General features: G+C 31.6%; 1 protein-coding gene across 2 annotated transcripts in view; it reads left to right on the top strand.

Moving 5' to 3' along the window:
- Positions 1-10,133: 10,133 nt before the first annotated feature.
- LOC127703787 (uncharacterized) overlaps positions 10,134-21,853 on the top strand; it is a 35,282-nt gene continuing 23,562 nt past the window's right edge. The window contains exons 1-3 of one of the 2 annotated variants that reach the window (XM_052207870.1): positions 10,134-10,265; positions 16,286-16,524; positions 18,889-18,970. In XM_052207870.1, coding sequence (XP_052063830.1) covers positions 16,302-16,524; positions 18,889-18,970 — 305 coding nt within the window. In that variant the 5' untranslated portion in view covers positions 10,134-10,265; positions 16,286-16,301. Of the gene's footprint in view, positions 10,266-14,739; positions 16,525-18,888; positions 18,971-21,853 lie in introns of those variants that run through there. The other variant, XM_052207869.1, reaches the window with a different exon arrangement.

The following is a 21,853-nucleotide window of genomic DNA, read 5'->3' as shown; positions in this document are numbered from 1 at the left end:
AATTTACAGTATACATGCACCAGGTCGTAGAATTTTTCTGGCTTTTCAAATGTATATAAATATATTCTTTGATTTTTAGCTTTTTTAAATAGATGTAAACTACAGACTTAAACAAACTTTAACCAGGCCAGTTTTTGTAACACAAGTCCCACCTTAAACCCAGTTGGTGTGTCATTTGTAGACACAACATGTGTTTGCTTAAACTGTGATATTTTGTAAAATTCAGGGTCGAATCTGTGAAATTCCAGCATTTTATTATTGTGTAATTTTTTTACATTTTTGTGCACAAAAAATACATGCATATCTGTCTGTAAAATATTAGGCATAATATGGTTCAAACTGCAAATGTAAATTAAGTTGAGCTTCATGCAAGTAATTGTTGACTGTAACTGCAAATTCATATGTCCATAATAAATCAAGTTAAAATTATTTCTCTTCTGACAGTCACATTTTTCCATGTATAAATGCATTAGATAAGTATTTTTACAGAAACTGTATTTGTGTAATGTTCAGTGGACATTATAAGTTTTGGGACCATGTATATGGTTTTATAGTAGTTTACAATGAAATATTTATCTTTCATTCATGGCTATTATTGAATTTATTTGGATTTTCAGTGTATTTTTTTTTCTTTATGAAAAGACAACTCTAGCCATAAACACACTGTCCAGTCTGATTTTTTTTGTCATTTAAGGTAATGAAAAGTATGAACTTCACCATGATGAAAACGCCCATGAAATTTTTGTAAAATTTTTATCATTATCAATTGTTTATATTATGTATTGTCTTTCTCTCACTCATCGTTTAACCATTTTACATATTCTTTTAGAAACTCCTGCAGCAAACATTTCCTTTAAACATATTTTACCAAAATTTATTTCGTGTGGATTGATTTAATGTTTGGTGTACATTGTAGATTACCAATATAATGAATAGTAGTTATTTCCATGACTAGGGAGATTTGGTGCTGTTATTATTTTGTTTGTTTTGTGCTTGTCCATAGTGCTAACCCAGTGCAATTTATGTTGTGTTCTAACCTTACTTTTTAGAAATATGATTAGAGAATTCCTAGATATAACAATACTGTTAAACAGGAACTATTCATGTCAGTTTTAATTTTGCTTTCTTACACATAAGCTGCTCATATTAGAAAATAAATTTGGTGAAAACAAGAATTTAGGGTCATTCCATTAGGATGGGTGTATTGTGTTATGAAAGGAAAGCTCATTTTATGACATTGGTTATTTGTGGTTGAATGTCCATTTAATTCTCAAAGAAAGTATATCGTTTGTCGGAAATTTTGGAAATCCCTCCCACAACCATTTTGATAGCCCTAAACACAACCAATGATAATAAAAAAGAAATGGAACATAAAAGATGGCAACCTGAGATGCAGACTACTAAAACCACACTGCATGACAATTATCTGTAATAGCAATGTCGGAATGTAAAATGGTTGTGTATTTTCTCAATCAAACCTGAATGAAAATTTCCTGTTAAACAATTATGTCAGCAGTTTTATATCTGGTCTTGTTATTCTATGCAATGAGTTGCCCTAGTTATTTTCCACTCTTGAAGCTTGTAGTTAAATTTTGTGATGGCATAATTATTTGTCTAGGCTTGTAGCTTGTAGCTGTACATCACATTTACTTTGCTTTTAATCATGTATTTTGAAAGTATGGCAGCTGTTGAAAATTTTGAGACAAATACATTCTGTTAATTATGTATGCTTGATTGACTAAGATGTTGTAAATGTATTTTTTAACCAGAAATTGATAAAGAAACAAGCTTATGAGAAATTTTAAACAAAACTGTAATAAGTATCATTGTTTTTCTGAAAATGTTGCCGTAGACTGGTAGTTTCTTCATTATTTAGTTAACTAATAAAATCATAAAATCTGTGAAACATTTTGAGTGGGTGATGGAATGTTCATGTACATGGTATCACAACTTTATCTTTTGGCCTGGGAATTAAAAGAAATTAAAAGAAAAAAAATGTTATTGCACCATATACTTATATGCCTCTCTTTTATTCACCACCCACTCAGATTTTTGTGTATTGCCTTCCTATGTATGAAAAATTCAATGAAAATTGGAAATTGTGGTCAATTTGTTATTTGCTAAATCAAGATCAATCTCCAGCATTTATTTATTGATAAGCATTGGTTCTGTTAATTTCTGTACAATTTACTAGATTTAGAGGATACAAAAACATTACCATTAAGTTAATATTAGATTCAGACTAAACTTTAAATGGATTTTAATTATATTTCATATTTACCTATATGTGATATATTTTAAATAAATATTTGTGTTAAATAATGAAAAATCCAACAGACCATATTTATTTTCAGATTTTTCTATGGCAACACAATATATTTTATTCTTGCCATTATCATGATTATCAAAATATTCATATAAAAAAAATAGAAAAAGATATTTTCATCTAGCAGTGTATTCATTGATATTACAGTGTATTTATTGATATAACATGTATTATTAGGCCACATTTGTTTTGATTTGTGGGTCTTTCATTTTTATTGTACCAAAATTTTGACATTAATCTTAATGATTCCATTGAGATCAGACAAAAATACTGCAAACCAACTCATTTTTTTCAGGTTACTTTGAAGATACTTTTTTTAGTTTATTTTGCCATATCCAGCTGACTTCATTTTTTGTAATTTTCTAATTTTATTGATGTACTCACAAAGGGGATCTAGGTTTCACATATTTATGGCGATTTATCTTCATTTTAATTTTGTACTCAGAGGAAAGTTGTGATAATAAAAACAAAATTTGGTTAATTGACAGTTAGGGCTAGTCCATTAAAATGTATGTGGGAGGGTTGGAAGGGACTTTCAAAATATCCCTGCAACCAAGAACCATTTTTTAGATAATTTTGCATAATGGTAATAGAAGCATACTGAAAAAAGACCCATGACCCACATTCAATAATTAAACTTCCCTTCCTACCCTCCCACATACATTTTAATGGAATAGCCCTTACTTAATCCTATTATAATATTGTTGATATCTGAACAATAAAACTGACAAAGCATTATTATTGCAATTAAATAATTATACAAAGACTTGTCAACATAGTAAGTAAAAAAAACATTTTAAAGATCTTAAAAGTCAATATTTTTGTCATTGATTTGTTGATATTAAATTTACCCATCTGCCCCTTTTTTACATTTTTAAAAATTAAACTATTTTGATCTAATGCCGTTATCATCTTTTTTTTTAATTCCATACTCATTGTTCTAAGCAGATTTACAAACATACAATTCTTGTCAGTACAAAGTTTTTAATGAAGATGATATTAATTATTTGTGATATTGAAGAAAAAAAACTTTCTGCATCAGTGTGTTGTTTTGATTTATGGATCACAACAGTAGATAGTAATAAGAAAAAATATTAAGCAAGCTTTTCATTTCAAAAAGCATAAATTGTTTTAAATATATAATTATTGTTTGTATCTATTTAACAGTAACATGTATGCTTACTATTGTCTTTCAGGGATATTGTAAAAGTAATGATGCAAGAAAAAGTAGCACACTCATATTTGAAAAAATATACTCAGAGATGTATATAATTCATCTGAAAATTCGTAATTAATTTAATTTTTTTGTCATTTATTTTTCAAGTTCTTGTAATGAAGGTTTTCAAGGTTACTAGTGGAATTTTCAGCTAATGATCGACTAAATTTTTAGGTTAAACCATCAAGTTTAGGACATTTTACAATGGGGAAGGTAAGACTTCTCTGTTGATTTTAATAAAAGTGTCGAGGTCAAGCCATTGTCAGAGCTCTAGGCTTGGGGGAATTTTTGGAATGTTGCACAGGTTAAATAGCTAGTCCATTTACCTAAAACTTTGTATTGAATGTCGAAAGTTTAGGTCAACATTTTGTGAATGTGATATGAATTGAAAACATAGTCACTTTTTATTTAGCTTGTTGGTCTAATTGCATGTAGAAAACTTTTGTTAATATGAAAATTCAATAGTAAATCTAAAAGACTGATATTAACTCCACAAATACCATGTAGACTGAATATAATGGTCAATATCTATCAAACACAATTCAGGTAATTGCCAGGGCAATTGTCTCCTTTTGTTTATAGGAGAGGATGTAAAATTTATTGTAGTCTAAGGCTTAATGAATGGTTTCTTGTCAACAAACAACTTGATATAGGTTGTGCATAAAACAAAATCCTTGCAAGTCTACTGTCTTTTTGTACAGTTTTATGGATTTCACATCCTTATTATTTGAAAATCCAAAAATCATTTTTTTACCGAAAAGCATTTTTTTTGGAGGTAACCAAATCAAGCAGATGGAGTTTTACTTACATCAATTTTTAATAATTTTGATGTATTGAAAATTTTCTGTTGATAAAGAAATTTATGAAATTTAGCAACTGACATCAGTATTGATAAAGATTGTTCAGTTTATATTATTAAGATTACCTTTTAAGTCTATAAAATCTTTTTGTATGTGACTATGTCAGTATGGAGTAAATTACATTATTTTCTAGTGAGGATGATATAACGCTGTAAGAAAGATATAAGTCATGAGTTTAGAAGATTGATTTAGCATCAATTTGCTATATCTATATAAGAGAATTTTATTGATAAAAGACATTATACATATTTGTTTATTTACATGTATATCCATTCCAATAATGTTGTTTGTGCGCTTTGTAATTTTTGTTGACAAAAAATGCATATAAAAACAATTATTGTTATTTACTTTATTTGCTCATCTGGTCTAAAGGCCAGTAAGAGCTACTAGTATTGACATTCGCTCAAATGACAAAAGTTCAAATTTTAACCATCTTTGGGTTAAGCTATGACCCTCTGTTAAAAAAAACTGACTGTTAGAAAAGAAGTAAGAAGACACTTAATAAAGGAATTCCAAATCACTGATCAAAGAAGTCTTAACAACATCATTGCGAAAAGAGAAACAACATTTCTCAAAATACAAAACAGAAAACTTAAGATTGAGTAGCATGAACCCTATTTAAAAAAAAACTGAGGTTGACTCGGATGCTCTGGAAGGGTATGCATTTCCTGCACCATAAGGAGTTATACGACCATTGTTTTTCCCCATTTAGTCTTTGTTAAATTGGCACTTTTCAAAAAATTGTGCAGAATTTATCTTTGTTACAGAAAAAATACCTGGCAAGAGTAAAGTTTTATCATCTCCAGTACTACTGACAAAATTTCACATAGCATTTCATTGCATATAAGATAATAACCATCACTGGAAGTTAACCAATCAAATGTTCATCCCTTTTTTTCCTCTTTACAAGCTTTAGTAACCATGTAACCTGAAATTTTTTTCTGCAATGAAATGCAGGGTTAACTTCCTACAACTGTCAAATTCAAGGGAATATATTTTTTCAACCCTTTTTCATATGAAACTACCGGTAGATGTGACGTACTATGAATTGGTGGTATTACACCTAAAGTACCAACTGTAAAAATCTGGTAATGTCACATTCAATGACAAGTCATAAACAAAGGATTGTAGGATGATATTGTGGCTATGACAGATGAGGCACAGTTATTCTGTAGGAGTCAACAAAGTCTTGGTAGCATCTGAAAGTGTACAAAGCAATGACTGCAAAAAGAGGAACCCTTGGTTCAAAGGGTTCCTTGTTAGCAGTAACTCCCTACCAAGGAAATCCTGATATAAAATCTTATTGGTCGTCCCACTGTCTATATCACTATGCTCAGCTCTTAATAAAATTGCATATCACGGCTTTGTGACCTCAAATACTTTGACCCGGCCTTAATAACTTTGACCCGTACATATCACCGACATCATAATATATGAACCGACGTTGATAAATTTGACCCGAACTTATCAAGTCATCTTCCGGTTTGCCTGGTGAAACAAAGGAAACAATTGTTTCTATCATGCAAAATACGCAAATACAACCCGATAAATTGATTATCTGTTGTCTATATATTGATATTGTAAAATATCAGCTGCTTGACACAATAATGAGCAATGTTGATTTTAATAAAAGTGTCTAGGTCAAGCCATTGTCAGAGCTCAAGGCTTGGGGGAAATTTTTGGAATGTTGCACAGGTTACGCTCACTAGACAAAAAGTTCATATTGTAACTCGCAGCTGATATGTTACGATATCAATATGCAGACAACCTGATAATCGGTACATACTTGATCACAGTTTTCATCAGAGTTTCTGGTTATTTCTGGTGTTCCTACTGACCAAATAATATGGTCACTATAACCAAAAAGTTAAACATATTAAAAAAAACATTAATGTTGTTCATTTTCTTGTAAGTAAAAGTGCCTATTCTAAATCCCTTGAATTATGGTCAGATAACCTCAGTTTGTCAAGATGGCATTCATTTCTAAAATTAGAAACTTTCAGATAAAAAGGTTTGAAGAAGTCTGAAAGCTGTTGCTTAACACCACAAGGTATCACAATGCATTTTCTACAAAAATAATACAGTACAAAGAACCCACCAAAATTTGTTAAAAACATAGTCTTCCCTTCTACACCAGTGTGTTCCATTTATTTCATGTATATTGTCTGAGGGAGGTTATTTCAAAATAGAATGACAAGTCTTTTTAAAGTCTAAACTATTCATTTATTAGTCTGACAACCAAGAGCTGTTTCTTTTTTTAGCTAGACTATCAGATGATGGACTGTCAGCACAGGCACTTGTCCTTGATTTTTTTTACCTGTAAAATTAGTTAATTACCAGAATCTAGGCTGTTGGAGAATATATTGAGGCTTAAAATGATCAGAAAAAAGAACATTTCCTGTATGTGGGAACACGTTTTGGTCACAAACTGGAACCGCCATTGAATAGAACTAAAATACAAAAAGGGAGTTTGATAATTGGATAAAGGTAATAATTAATAATCATCTCAAAGAGGTACCGAATTTGTAATAAAATTAAAACGAATTTGTATCGGAAAATCCCTAAACTAAATATAGAACAGACGTAAAACGTGCGGAGTTATCTCCCTTCAAAAAACATGATAATTTTCAAAAATCATTAGCTTACTCAAATTTACTTGAAATTTAAAATAAATTGTTCTAAGTATGTATTGTACTTCAACATATAATAAAATAAAATATAATTGCTGAAATTACAATGTAAATACTTCAAATTTGAAGCCTCTTTACATTATATGCAAATTTGTTTAAACGTTGATATTGCAATACTGTTTTTTAGTAGGTACATATACATTTCAGACATTGATCAAGGTATGCCTGGTCCGGAAGAGTTGAGTTATCCAATTATTACGTACTTCTCAGTTCAATATTTGACCAAGCCCAATATTTTGTTTTGTCGTTCAACATCATAAATGCATGTTTATAACATATACATAATATACACGAGGACTAAGCGGTCAATGATTAAAAATCATCAACAATTATTCACACCAAGATAAAACGTAGGAAGTTAATCGATCACTAGCCGAATCCTGTAGCCAATACATCGGTACTAGCAGGAAAAAACGGATATTGAGTTATTAAAATTTGTTGTTAATTTTTTTTTTAGAAAATTATTTTGAATTAAGGACTATATCCCCTCATTCAAATCTCTGAATCTTTCCCGGCTTTGGCTATACTTTTTGTCGCGGCCTTTTTTGGTTTATATATAAGCTCTTCGTTTTTAGTAAGTTTCGATTTTCAGATATTTTGGCTCGTGCATCCCTGAAGAGACATTTATTGTCAAATGCGCATCGGGTGCAGAAAAATTGCCGGGTATCATTAAATTAATGTTATTAAAAAAATTGAACATAATTTATACTGAAAGTAATGTTAGTTTCTATATGTCATGGAATATCCCAAATATGTGTTTGCACTGTGTGCAAGTTTCCGTTTTGCTTATAAACATCATAATAGATGTCCAAGTTAAGTATAAACACTTGTTCATATATGATTTATATATTCAAATTAGAAAGGTACATTTTATTGTATCCGACAGGCCAGTCATATGAAAACAAAGGAAACTGAAAACTAATGTACATGAAGCATTAAAAAGTGCTATGTTTCAAGCAAATCTGTACATTTGAATCTTAAGGGGCATTAGTTACGAATTTGACAAACAAATAAAATATGATTTTCTTTGTTTCAAACCGTTTAGAAAAGCGGAATTGACGGTGAAATAACATTTCGCTATTAGCAGTCAGTTTATTCAATTTCGTCAAAATAAGCCCAAAACATCGGTAATGTATAACTTGGCTTGCAAGTCAATAATTTAACTCATTTTAATACGTATTCATCCGATCTTCAATTTAAACCTCAGCTGGTGATGGGTTAGTATTACGTACACACGTGTAAAGCTATTAATTTATTTATTATTAATGATATTTTTGCACGCAAGAAACCCCTCAGATCTGGAGAATTGTTTAGAACTTCCAAATTATCAAAGACCTATAAGATCTAGAACCAAATTAAACCTAGTGGTAAAAGACATGGTGGCTTATCAGTGTTTATACCTAATACAATAAGACAGGGTATTATATTTTAATACATGCCACAAATGATTTTATATGGTTAAATTTAGACAAAACATTCTTTGGGTTTAAGAAAGATTTATATATTTGTTTTGTATACAATCCACCTGAAAATTCGTCCTACTATAAAAAAAATGGATTATAATATTCTTGAAATGATTGAAAATGATATAGTAAAATATTCCCAATCAGGAAAAATCATGATAGCAGGGGATTTAAATGCAATAATTGCTTGTGAAATTGATCATATCCAAATGGATTCAGACACATAATGACATATATACCATTATATGACAATTACAGATGTGATTCTAGTTTGATTCAAAGAAAAAGTAAAGATAGCTCTATTAACACTAGGGCAGACAACTCATATCTCTATGTATATCTTCATCATTGGGTATCCTGAATGGTAGAACAATGGGTGATTTAATGGGTGCATACACTTGCTTCTAACCTTTAGGAAACAGTGTTGTCGATTATTTATTAGCATCTGAAAAACTTGTACCAAATTTCACATATTTTCACACTCATAGTTTTTTGCCTTTTTTTCCAGATCATTGTCAGATTTCTTGCATGTTAAAATGCAACACAAAAGTATATGAAAGAAACTTAAATCTAGCTGCTTTAATGCCAGATAAATATATCTGGGATGATAACAAATACAAATACAAATATACAAATATTTATTAGCACAAACTCATCAACAATAAATGGTTAAGGCTCATGGTATATTAATTACATAGTTGATCATACATAATAAGTATTGCAAATAATGACTATATCTCAGTCTCGGCATTTCAAGATGCTAAAAAGTCAAATGAATTTAAAAAAAGAAATATTAGGGAGGATGAAGATCAAATTTACGACCAAGATTCAATTAATAAAATACCGCTTTTTGAATCTGTGAAATTCCGTGCAATACTTTTTATTCACTAAAACGACCTAAATAATTAGATATTTACGTTTTTTAATGACCTATCTTGTTGGAAGCGACAGAATTTCATTTCAATGTCCTCGCTTGATGCTGAGCCCACATCATTATCAGTCAATTTCGACGTGCATACCACCATAACGACACAATCAAACATGCGACAAATTAGATCAAAATACATATATCCTCGTTTTCGTGTTATTAAGAATCCGTTGTGACGTCACAATTTCTATTGAAAAAGCAAGCATAGAACGAATTCATATGACGTACGAAAACTTATGATCTGACCATACGAAGCAACATAATTTAGCATGATAATAGTAAGCAGAATTCATATGCATGATTCGCTCGGTAAAGCAAAAGCAAAGCATGATCCGTTTGATATTAAAGGAAAATTAAGCAAATTAAAACGTAAATTCAGCATGATTATGAAGCTAAACATATGGCATCAGTAAAATATTGAAAATGGGTATTTTCTAAATTGGTAAGCCTGACTACTATCATCAAAATCGTTGTTGAAAATATTATGTATAATGGAAAAAAAAACACTTAGACAATCCATTCAGTTCTCGGTAATGTTTGTTTATGATATCTAGTTTCCTTTACGTACGTTGTTGTGTATCTTTTCTTTAAAGATTATTTCTCTGTTTAGTGATATTTTAAATGGTATAGTGGAGGAAGAATCTGGCTAGATCAACAAATTACTCTTTTTTTTCCCAAAAAAGTTTTCTTGGAATCGAAAATTGAAACCAGGAAATGATATCCATAGGCCTGTTGATAGGACGAAAGAAGTTTTTTTATGACAATACATAACAGATATTCAAGTATATTCAAGTAGTTGACACTTTATTAACCTCCTCTGTTTTTTTTTTAAGTCGATGATCGATCCGATCGATGTAAATAATTATCTTCTTCTTCCGGCTGAGACTATCATACTTTATTATACGTAATTTTAATAGTTCCAGCTTCCGGTAATGAGTTGACCTCATCATCTTGAATGATTTAATAACTCCGCTCGGTAAAACAGTTGGTTTGCAAAAATCTCGGATGTCGATCTTTTATAGAAATAATAAAAACAACGTGCGCACCTTTGAAAGAAAGGGTACTGCCAAAACCAAATACCTCATAGGATTTAATTCGTTAACTCGTAAGGGAACGATCATTCAACTTGAAGGGGGGGGGGGGGGGGGGGGGGTGGGGGGTGGGGGGGGGGGGGGGGTGTATGTTTTTTTCCATCAAGCAGATGACAAAAAAAAAAATACTCTGAATCAACATTTTCCCCATACCTTATAGTGTTAAATTTTGAAAAAAATAATTTGATTGATAGCATCGCAAAGCTAAAAAAAAAAAATGTGTCGGACTCGGACAAAAAACCATAACCCCCCTTGAAGTTAAATATGGTTGCTCCCTAATTTAGGCCCTAAAAACCTGTATTTTATTTAACTGCGATGATGTTGTGAAAATATTATGAAAGCATATCTATAAACGTTAACAGTGGCGCCACAAATATTTTTACTGAAGTATTTTGAATATACCATATTCTTTACTTTTCAATAAAAATTTCAATGGGTGAGGGGTGGCGCCACATATGAAATCATGAAATAAGGTCAAAAAGATGACAAATTTCTAGAAAAATGGACTATAATGAAATCTATACTTATTTCAGGCTAATATATTAATAATCTATGAAGCTGATATACATTTTTTGTCTGGCCTTGTCACCGAGTCAATATGCAGTTGTGTGGCAGTGGCATCAACAATGTATTAGTTTGTGATTAGGTCTAGTTTATGGTGAACAACTAGTGGTAGGTCAATGATATTATGGTATGCAGTTGTATTAGCATTGGCACATCTCATTTCCATGGAGATTATCTGGCCCTGCCCCTCCGAGTCCTGGTCTATTGACTGAAACTTTTGCTTAGTTTACATGACTTTATAAGTTTGTGATTAGGTCAGTTCAAGGGGAACCATAGTGTTAGGCCAATTGGTATGCAGTTATATAAGCATTAAGACATCTCATTTCCATGGAGAATATAAGTAAATTCTTAACACATAACTTTATAAAATGAGTTATCTCCCTTTATATGGCAAAAATGAAAAAAATTGAATCATTTAAAAAATTTAACCATTTCCTTGCAACCTTTTGATCAGGCTATGGCTGTCAGTCAACCATATTTATAATTTTAGAAGACTGAAAAAAGGCACTGGATAATGATAAAATATTTAGCAGCAATACTGAATGGACCTTAAAGCAAAGCATTTGAATGTCTTCCACATGATCTTCTTCTTAAACTCCAAACATATGGCATAAGTACATCTGCACTAGATTTATTAAAATGTCATAGATCTCACTAAAAGGAAAAAGTGTGAAAAAATCAAATGCTTGATATTTATAACGGTGTTCCTCAGGAATCTATACTTGGTGCTGTAGTATTATGTTCCTTTTGGTAAACCACTGTAAATTATATAACTATACTGATGATAACACTTTCTCCTGACAGATCACTAATTATATAACTATACTGATAACACTTTCTCCTGACAGATCACTAATTATATAACTATACTGATGATAACACTTTCTCCTGACAGATCACTTACTTAGTTAATTATCAGAGACATATAATAGAATTGTATTATTTTACTGCTCATCCCTACCACAAGAGGATTGAAGTGGTCCCCCTGAGTTCTCAATAAAAAGTTAATAATACTGTAGTTGTAAGACAAGATATAATGCCTGATTGTGTACTAAATTGTGTATGGGAAATCATATATATATTTAACAGACATAGATGGAACTAATTCATACTTTCTTTTTTTTAATCAGAACAATTGTGACTGAAATTGTTATACCTTTTGTATATTGTATACTTCCTACATGACATATGGAATAAGTAGAGAGAGATTTCAGAGTGAATCACTCATATTCACTAGTTTTAATTGTGAAGTTTCACCACCAAGAGTGAGTTTAACTGAATCACCATGTATGACTACTACTGATGTTACATATACATATATAGATCATTGGGTTTTCTACACATTGATATTGTAAAATATCAGCCGCAGGCCACAATGTGAACCTTTTTGGCAAGTAAACACAGCTAACTAGCTAAAAAGCTTCACATGGTGTCAAGCGGCTGATATCTTTATAAAGAAAACTCGCTAATCTGTTTATCGTTATATTACTGCTCTTTTTTGTCTACACTATTAGCGGTGGGGGCATTAAGTTTTACCCTTGTCTGTGTACGTACGTACGTCCCAAAATTGGTTTCCGTTCTCTAACTTGAGTTTGCCTCAACCAAATGTTATGAAACTTATACACAATGCTTATTACCACAAAACGCAGATCAAGTTTGAATTTTGGTGGCGTCACTTTAACTGTTCTAGAGTTATGCCCCTTTATAAATGGAATAAAATGCTTCGCTGGGCGCAGCTTGATACGACCGCAGAGGTCCAACCCTGAACAGTTGGGGCAAGTATGGACACAACATTCAAGCTTGATACAGCTCTGGATTTGGATTGTGATTAAATATTTGACACATCATAGGTTTCTGACACAGAAAGAATGTGGTCTAAGAACTTGAATTTTTTTTTAATTTACCTATTATGGTCCAATGTCCAAAATCAAAATACATGGTTAGATTCAGCATATCAAAGAACCCCATAAATTCAATTTTTGTTGAAATCAAACAAAGTTTAATTTTGGACCCCAACTTAGACAAACTTGAAAACTGGGCCCATAATCAAAAATCTAAACACATGTTTAGATTCAGCATATCAAAGAACCCCAAGAATTCAATTTTTGTTAAAATCAAACTAAGTTTAATTTTGGACCCTTTGGACCTTAATGTAGACCGATTTAAAAAAACAGGACCCAAAATTAAAAATCTAAATACACGGTTAGATTTGGCATATCAATGAACCCCAATAATTCAATTTTTGATGAAATCAAACGAAGTTTAATTTTGGACCCTTTGGACCTCAATATGAACCAATTTAATAGTGGGGTCCACAAATAAAAAATCTAAATACATGGTTAGATTCAGCATATCAAAGAACCCCATAAATTCAATTTTTGTTGAAATTAAAAAAAGTTTAATTTTGGACCCCAACTTGGACCAACTTGAAAACTGGGCCCATAATCAAAAATCTAAATACATGTTTAGATTCAGCATATCAAAGAACCCCAAGAATTCAGTTTTTGTTAAAATCAAACTAAGTTTAATTTTGGACACTTTGGACCTTAATGTAGACCAATTTAAAAAACGGGACCCAAAATTAAAAATCTAAAAACACGGTTAGATTTGGCATATCAAAGAACCCCAATAATTCAATTTTTGATGAAATCAAAGAAGTTTAATTTTGGACCCTTTTGACCTCAATATGAACCAATTTGATAGCGGGGTCCACAAATAAAAAATCTAAATACATGGTTAAATTCAGCATATCAAAGAACCCCATATATTCATTTTTTGTTGGAATCAAACAAAGTTTAATTTTGGACCCCAATTTGGACCAACTTGAAAACTGGGCCAAAAATCAAAAATCTAAATACATGTTTAGATTCAGCATATCAAAGAACCCTATATATTCAATTTTTGTTAAAATCAAACAAAGTTTAATTTTGGACCCTTTGGACCTTAATGTAGACCAATTTGAAAACTGGACCCAAAATTAAAAATCTAAATACACGGTTAGATTCGGCATAACAAATAAATAAATGTAGTCAAAGATTTTACAAATCTAATGTGCCATACTGTGCAATTAAAGATTACTTCTTGAAATTTTTCAATATTTGAAATTTGAAAAAAAAATAATATTTGAAGAATAATTCTTTTTAATTTCTGAAATCTGAAATGAGAAAAAATTGACCCCCCACAATTTCTTTTTACCCCCCCCCCCCCCTTTTTTTCCCCAAAAAATTCTTTCCCTCAAGATATGGTCATAATCTCAATTCAAATTTCCAATGGAGTTTGCAACCATAATTACCCATTTAAATTTACCATAGTGCTAACTTAATCTATTTTTTAATAGAATTTTAAATATAGTGTCAAATCTTTCATATGGATTTTTTTGTAAAAAAAAAAAAGATGCAACATTTGCAGATATTTTTACTGGTCTTCCTTTATAAATATGCATTTCTTTAAACATAATTTAAAAGCAGTGTAAGGGAAGTAACCAAAATGTTGTATTTGGATTACCTCCCTTACACTGTTTTAAATTATCTTAATTGTTCATTAACCATTTCTTTATACATAATTTAAAAGAGTGTAAGGGAGATAATTTCAATGTTGTATTTGATTTATCTCCCTTACACTGCTTTAAATTATGTTTTGTACTAAAGTATTTGTCCATTAACCAGGACAACCTTATTTTCCCCCCTTTTTTGCCCCTAATTCCTAAACGGTTTGAGCCATAACCCCCCTAAGCAAATCCTAACCATCCCTTTGTGGTATGGAAACTTGTAGTATAATTTCAGAGAGATCCATACACCGTTCCACAGTGACTGTCTGTAAACTAGAAAATTCTTATTTTTGGCCCCTAATTCCTTAACTGTTGGTACCATAACCCCCAAAATCAATCCCCACCTTCCTTTTGTGGTATTGAACCTTATGCTAAAATTTCAAAGAGATCCATTCACTTAAACTAAAGTTAGAGTGCGAAAACCAATGTGTCTTCGGACGACGATGCCGGACGACGACAACGACGCCAATGTCATACCAATATACGACCGCAAAAATTTTTTGCGGTCGTATAAAAATTGCAAAATTTTTAGTTTCCGTTCTGTAACTTAAGTTTGCCTCAACCAAATGTTATATGAAACTTATACACAATGCTTATTACCAAAAAACACAGATCAAGTTTGAATTTTGGTGGCGTCACTTTAACCGTTCTAGAGTAATGCCCCTTTATAAATGGAAAAATTGCAAAACTTTTATTTTCTTCTAAATATCAAGTAATTTTTAAAATTGGAGTTATCTTCCTTTGTCCATGATTATAGTTGAATTAACAACAATCAATGCTTTATACAATGCAATGTTTAATTTTGACTTCCACTGATAAAACACAGATCAAGTTGAATTTGGGTAGTGTCACTTTAACCATTATTGAGTTATGCCCTTTATAAATTGAAAGATTGCAAAATTTTTAGTTTCCATTCTGTAACTTAAGTTTGCCCCAACCAAACATTATGAAACCTATACACAATATTCATTACCACAAAACTAAGATCAAGTACACATTTTTTGTTTCCATTTTCTAACTTTAGTTTGCCTCAACCAAATGTTATGAAACTTATACACAATGCTTATTACTACATAATACAGATTAAGTACGAAATTTGGTGGCGACACTTTTACCATTCTTGAGTAATGTCCCTTTATAAACATAAAAATTGCTGAATTTTTCGTTTCCGTTCTCTAACTTTAGTTTGTCTCAACCAAATGTTATAAAACTTATACACAACTGTTCTAGAGTTATGCGTGTTTACAAATAGAAAAATTGCTGAATTTTGAGTTTCTGTTCTCTATTTAAGTTAGCCTCAACCAAATTTTATGAGACTTACACACAATGCTTATTACCACAAAACTCAGATCAAGTTCAAATTTGGGTAGCGTCACTTTTACTGTTCTTCAGTTATGTCCCTTTATAACTATATAATATGCAAGCTGGGGCATCATCTGTGTCCACATGTGGACACTATCCACATATATTTTATTTATGGTGAAAGATTCATATGTAATACTTAATTGATAAGAATTGTTAAAAATATCTATACAAAATGTATATAATTGAGCATTTTTTCCTATTGATGTTAACGTTATTTTATGAAAATCATTTGTAGGTTTTTAATTAGCAAAATGAAGTGTATAGGCTGTACATTTGATCTGGCACCAAAAGATAATTTTTGTGGAAATTGCAGACTAAAAGTGGAAATAGATCATCATGGAGACCACTTAAAGAAATGTCCTAGTTGTGAATCACTTCAAAAACTTTCACAAAAGTATTGCAGTGGCTGTGCATATGAGATGCCAGTGGACAAAAAAATTGGAAATAGTGTTGAGAACAGTACAGTGAATGATGGTAATGTTAAACTAAGTGTCAAATGTAAATGTTCATTATACTATTATTTTAAGATACTGACTACAGGTTCTTTACGAAAAAAGAATGAAAGAAATACTATACTGTGGCAAAAAAAACAACACAAAGAACAGTTCACAAAATATTACACAAAAAAACATGGATTGAGTAATGCTATCAGTAACCCCTTAGGAAGCTACCATTTGATTTTTATAGTGGGGGCTAGGATGAAATTTAAAAAAAAAGGCAGGACAGGAGCTTTGAGTAAAAAAGCAGGATGAGCAACTTGGCAAATAAAAAAGGCAGGATGAGCAACTTGGCAAATAAAAAAGGCAGGATGAGCAACTTGGCAAAAAAAAAAGGCAGGATGACAATTTATGTAAAAAAAGTCTGGATAAACTAATAAAAAAAAAAAGGCAGGACCGAATAGAGCGAAAAATAAAAGGCAGGACAGAGATTACAACTAAAAAAAAATGCAGGACAAAATTTTTCATCCTAGCCCCCCATAAAAATCAAATGGTAGCTCCCTTAAAATTGGAAGTGAACTCGTCGTGCTTCGGAAGGGGCAAGCAGTTCCTGATCAACCAGACTGTCAACTATTGTGTTGCTCATTTTAAGTAAAACTCTGATGTCAGAAGTTGCATTTGGTAATTTATAAATGAGGAAAAGAGGGCGTATTTGTGGCTATGATAAGTGGAACGTACATAATCTCTTTTGGGGCATCTGTGATACATATATTCCTTAATAGTAAACCAAAGAATGATGGTGTCTATAATACTTTTGAAAAGATGACTTTAACTTTACCATTAAGCCACCTTGTCAATATATATAGCTTCCTAGGATCAAGAAAATCATGATAGGCAATGAAACGCCCTGGAATATTATATCATTTGGTACTGTAAATTCAGAAATTTAATTGTGATGTTTTTATACTACCGTAAAAAATTTTTTGTGGTCTTATATTGGTATGTCGTTGGCGTCGTCGTTGTCGTAGTTGTTCGTCGTCGTCGTCGTCTGAAGACACATTAGTTTTCGCACTCTAACTTTAGTTTAAGTGAATGGATCTCAATGAAATTTTACCATAAGGTTCAATACCACAAAAGGAAGGTGGGGATTGATTTTGGGGGTTATGGTACCAAAAGTTAAGGAATTAGGGGCCAAAAAGGGGCCAAAAATAATCATTTTTGTAACTTCCAGACATAACTTGTGTGTAAGTGTATGGATCTTTATGAAATTGTACTGCAAGGTTCCATATCACAAAGGGAAAGCTAGGTTTGAGTTTGGGGGTAATTGCCCTAAACGTTTAGGAATTTGGGGCCAAAAAGGGGCCAAAAAACAAGCACTTTTCTAGTTTCCAGACAATAACTTGTGTTCAAGTGTATGAATCTCTCTGAAATTGTACTGCAAGGTACCATACCACAAAGGGAAGGCTGGGATTGAGTTTGGGGGTGATGAATCATAAGGGGGTTCAAAAAATTTTTTAAGTTCTTAGACCACTTTCATTCTGTGTCAGAAACATATGCTGTGTCAAATATTTAATTACAATCCAAATTCAGTGCTGAATCAAGCTTGAATGTTGTGTCCATACTTGCCCCAACTGTTCAGGGTTCGACCTCTGCGGTCGTATCAAGCTGCGCCCCAGCGGAACATTTTATTATTATTGTGAATATTGGGACTGGATGAGTATCGCAATAATATGTACTGGTATTCTGATATCTTACACAAATATCTGTATGTAGATTTTCCAGAAATTGCAATAATTAAACTCGCAATAATAAATGAACACACTTATTTCTGAATTTACAGTAGATGATACTACATAAGCATGCAGGTACTTTTGAAATTTTGCTACCTTTAATGGAAGGTTTATATTTATAATAATAAAAAATTACTTTTCTAAGCTTCCAGAGAATCATGATTCCGAGGGAATCTGAATGGCCTGTGGTTGATAGCCTGGTATCCTAGCTCACTGCTCCACAGTACTGATGCTAAAAAGAGCTTGAGCAAGGATTCCAGGCAGTATGGTTGATAGTATTTACTCACCAATATATAAGTGTGAAGTGGTAAAAACTCTAACTCAGAAAATTGAAATCAAAGAAATAGCATTTCAGAATATTTGTCAAATATTTATAACCCAATTTAGTGATTTTTAAAGTGAGAATCTATAATATTATAGCTGGGACATAATATAATATCATGACTGGACAGTCTCCATTCAGACATGATTTTCATTTCTGGCTATTATCATCTTTCCAGATTATAGCTAATACCATCATTATTTAAAAAAAAAAATTTCCGTTCCACCCCAATATTTCTAATTGATATAAATTTCAGAAAACATAAGTTAACTTTAAATTTCTTTTGAAGAATTAAATGGTAATGAAAATCAACCACCTACATTTATGTATCCAGGTAGTCCCAAAAGAAAAAAGATTGAACACAGAGATTTGTAAGTTTAGAAGATACATTATAATAACATGTATGTCCTAAATTTGGGCATTCTGCAAGAATATTTTCCTTGATGAGATGAGATATACAAAATACATTCTATGAAGGTGGAAGATAAAATATAATTGCCTAGCTCCCAAAGACTTGGAAGAAACACTAGTTAAGACTTCCTTCATATCTGAATTGACAGTTGAAAGTGTGATTTAATTGCAGGACATTATCTAGCATTCCAAAAGCTGTTAAAATAAAATTATGAAAATGGCTTTCCCAAACTTGACCCCTCCTCATTCTGCATTATTATTATTTTTATAATATCTTTAACAATTTAATATTAGAATTGATTGATTGATTGTTGGTTGCTTAATGTCCTCATAGAGTTGAGGAACTGTGCTTGTATAACAAGCATACATTGAAAAATAAATTCTAAATCAATTTAACCAACTTGGAGGTTCTTGTTGAACCATGCTAGCCACGAATGCATGTGGTGATTGGTTCTTTTTCTGAGTGAGGTAAACAAAAGTCTTGAAAATCTCATTTTCGACTTCTGTGTTAAGTGTGTACCATTTAGGAGTACTTAGTATGTAGTTTGGAACTTGCAGGCTTTTACTTCCGCCTTGTAGTCTAAATAATGTGTAGACTGTAGGATGAATTATCTTTCTACAAACTTACTTTGTGGACTTGTTAAAAATCCAGCTCAGAGCATCTATATAGCACAAAACAGGAGTTCATATTCATATCACATTAACGTGCTGTTGTCCTAAATAATCATGTAATAATTGCCACTGGTCACTGGACATTAAGCAGCCATTCATGCATTCATCAATCAATCCTAAACCAATCAATTTTTATACGCCCGTCAAAATTTTGACGGGACGTATTATGGTATACAAATGTCGTCTGTCCGTCTATCCGTCTGTCTGTCCGGCATAAACATGTCGCACAGTAACTTGAGAACGACTTATCCAAATTTCATGAAACTTAACATATTTGTTTCTTATGATGGTCAAACGATCTGTATACTTTTTGGTGTTACGGGACTTAGTAACTAAAACAGGTGTGTGTTTTTTTCACATGTCGCGCCGTATCTCAAAAACAATTTATGATTATTGCTTAAAACTTTACACACTTCTTAGTTATATTAATCTTAAGATCTGTATACTTTTTGGTGATGATTCAAAATTTATTTTAGAGATATTGAGTATTTTGTTAAAAAAGGGGGAGGGGTTTTTCACATGTCGCGCCGTATCTCAAAAACAGTTTATGACTATTGCTTAAAACTTTACACACTTCTTAGTTATATTAATCTTAAGATCTCTAAATTTTTTGGTGATGATTCAAAATTTTATTTTTGAGTTATTGAGTATTTTGTAAAAAAAGGGGGAGGGGTTTTTCACATGTCGCGCCGTATCTCAAGAACGATTTATGATTATTGCTTAAAATTTAACACACTTCTTAGTTATATTAATCTAAAGATCTGTATACTTTTTGGTATTGATTCAAAAGTTTATTTTTGAGATATTGATTTTTTTTTTTTAAAAAGGGGGGTTTTCACATGTCGTGCCGTATCTCAAAAACGATTTATGATTATTGCTTAAAATTTTACAGACTTCTTAGTTATATTAATCTAAAGATCTGTATACTTTTTGGTTTTGATTCATAATTTTATTTTAGAGATATTGAGTTTTTTGTAAAAAAAAAGGGGGTTTTCGCATGTCAGGCCGTATGTCAGAAACTATTTATGATTATTGCTTAAAAATTCACACACAAGACGACGGGCGTATCAAGCACTCATGGCGCAGCTATTTATTAAATCATTAAGTCAGATGTCAGAACAATATTGTTTAACTTTTAGAAAAATTTTACAATAAGAGATTTCGAAATTTCGAAATTATTGGGAAACTAAGGTTCCAACTCCCTTAGGCAAATTTGAGCTTAGTATGATTGGCCATTCTTTTTAGGTTTCTTTTGATTAGAATAAAGAATGGAAGCGTGTAATGTGTCAAAGAGACAACAACCCCACCAAAGAGCAGAAAAAGCCCATTGTTTATATATATAGCTCCTCAAATGTACAAATATTTATCGTTTTTGTGCCTGCATACGGAGTATATATCTCCCAATTGATACGATATTCCCAGGCTTGTATTTCCTATCATGATTTCCTTGATAGAGGATTGCTGCTCACAACGAAGCAATTAAACCAAGAGTTCCAAATGGTGAAGTTGAAATCATCCCTTCGTAAATTTTACGGACGCCATCTCGAGTTGGTTGACCGTTCTGGAATAACCGTTTCACAGATGATATCGGATATGTTCCTTATTTCGTAACTACAATACCCTTCCCTTTTCATGAATGTGACCTACCGAATTAGACTATTTACCGGATTTGTAATAACATAAGCAACACGAAGGGTGCCACATGGTTTTTGGTGGGGTTCATGTTGCTTACCGGTAGTCTTTAGTTTTCTATGTTGTGTCATCTGTACTATTATTTGTCTGTTTGTCTTTTTATTTTTGGCCATGGCGTTGTCAGTTAGTTTTCGATCTATGAGTTTGACTGTCCCTCTGGTATCTTTCGTCCCTCTTAGATACGCGGTATATTTTTTATTATGTAATTTTATTTCCTCCTCCAATATGTACTTGTATATTAAAATAAATGTCAACTTTACCTAAAACACTTGTGATTTCATACTTAAATCCACCTGTTACCATATATCTGCTCATTAGGGATTTTCCAAATTATAAGGCTAATATTAATGTACTTTTCCATTTGTCATATTTAGAAATATGATTTCATAGCTTAATTTGAACTCATTTTGTACAGAAAAAAATTAGAAGAAAAAATGAGTTATTCCAAAAACTGCAATTTTTTATGTTTTGGGTCATTT

Source organism: Mytilus californianus, unplaced genomic scaffold, assembly GCF_021869535.1.
Source record: "Mytilus californianus isolate M0D057914Y unplaced genomic scaffold, xbMytCali1.0.p SCAF_50, whole genome shotgun sequence".
Lineage (NCBI taxonomy): Eukaryota > Metazoa > Mollusca > Bivalvia > Mytilida > Mytilidae > Mytilus > Mytilus californianus.
The sequence above is the reverse complement of the archived record's forward strand: the minus strand, read 5'-3'. Positions and strand labels throughout refer to the sequence as shown.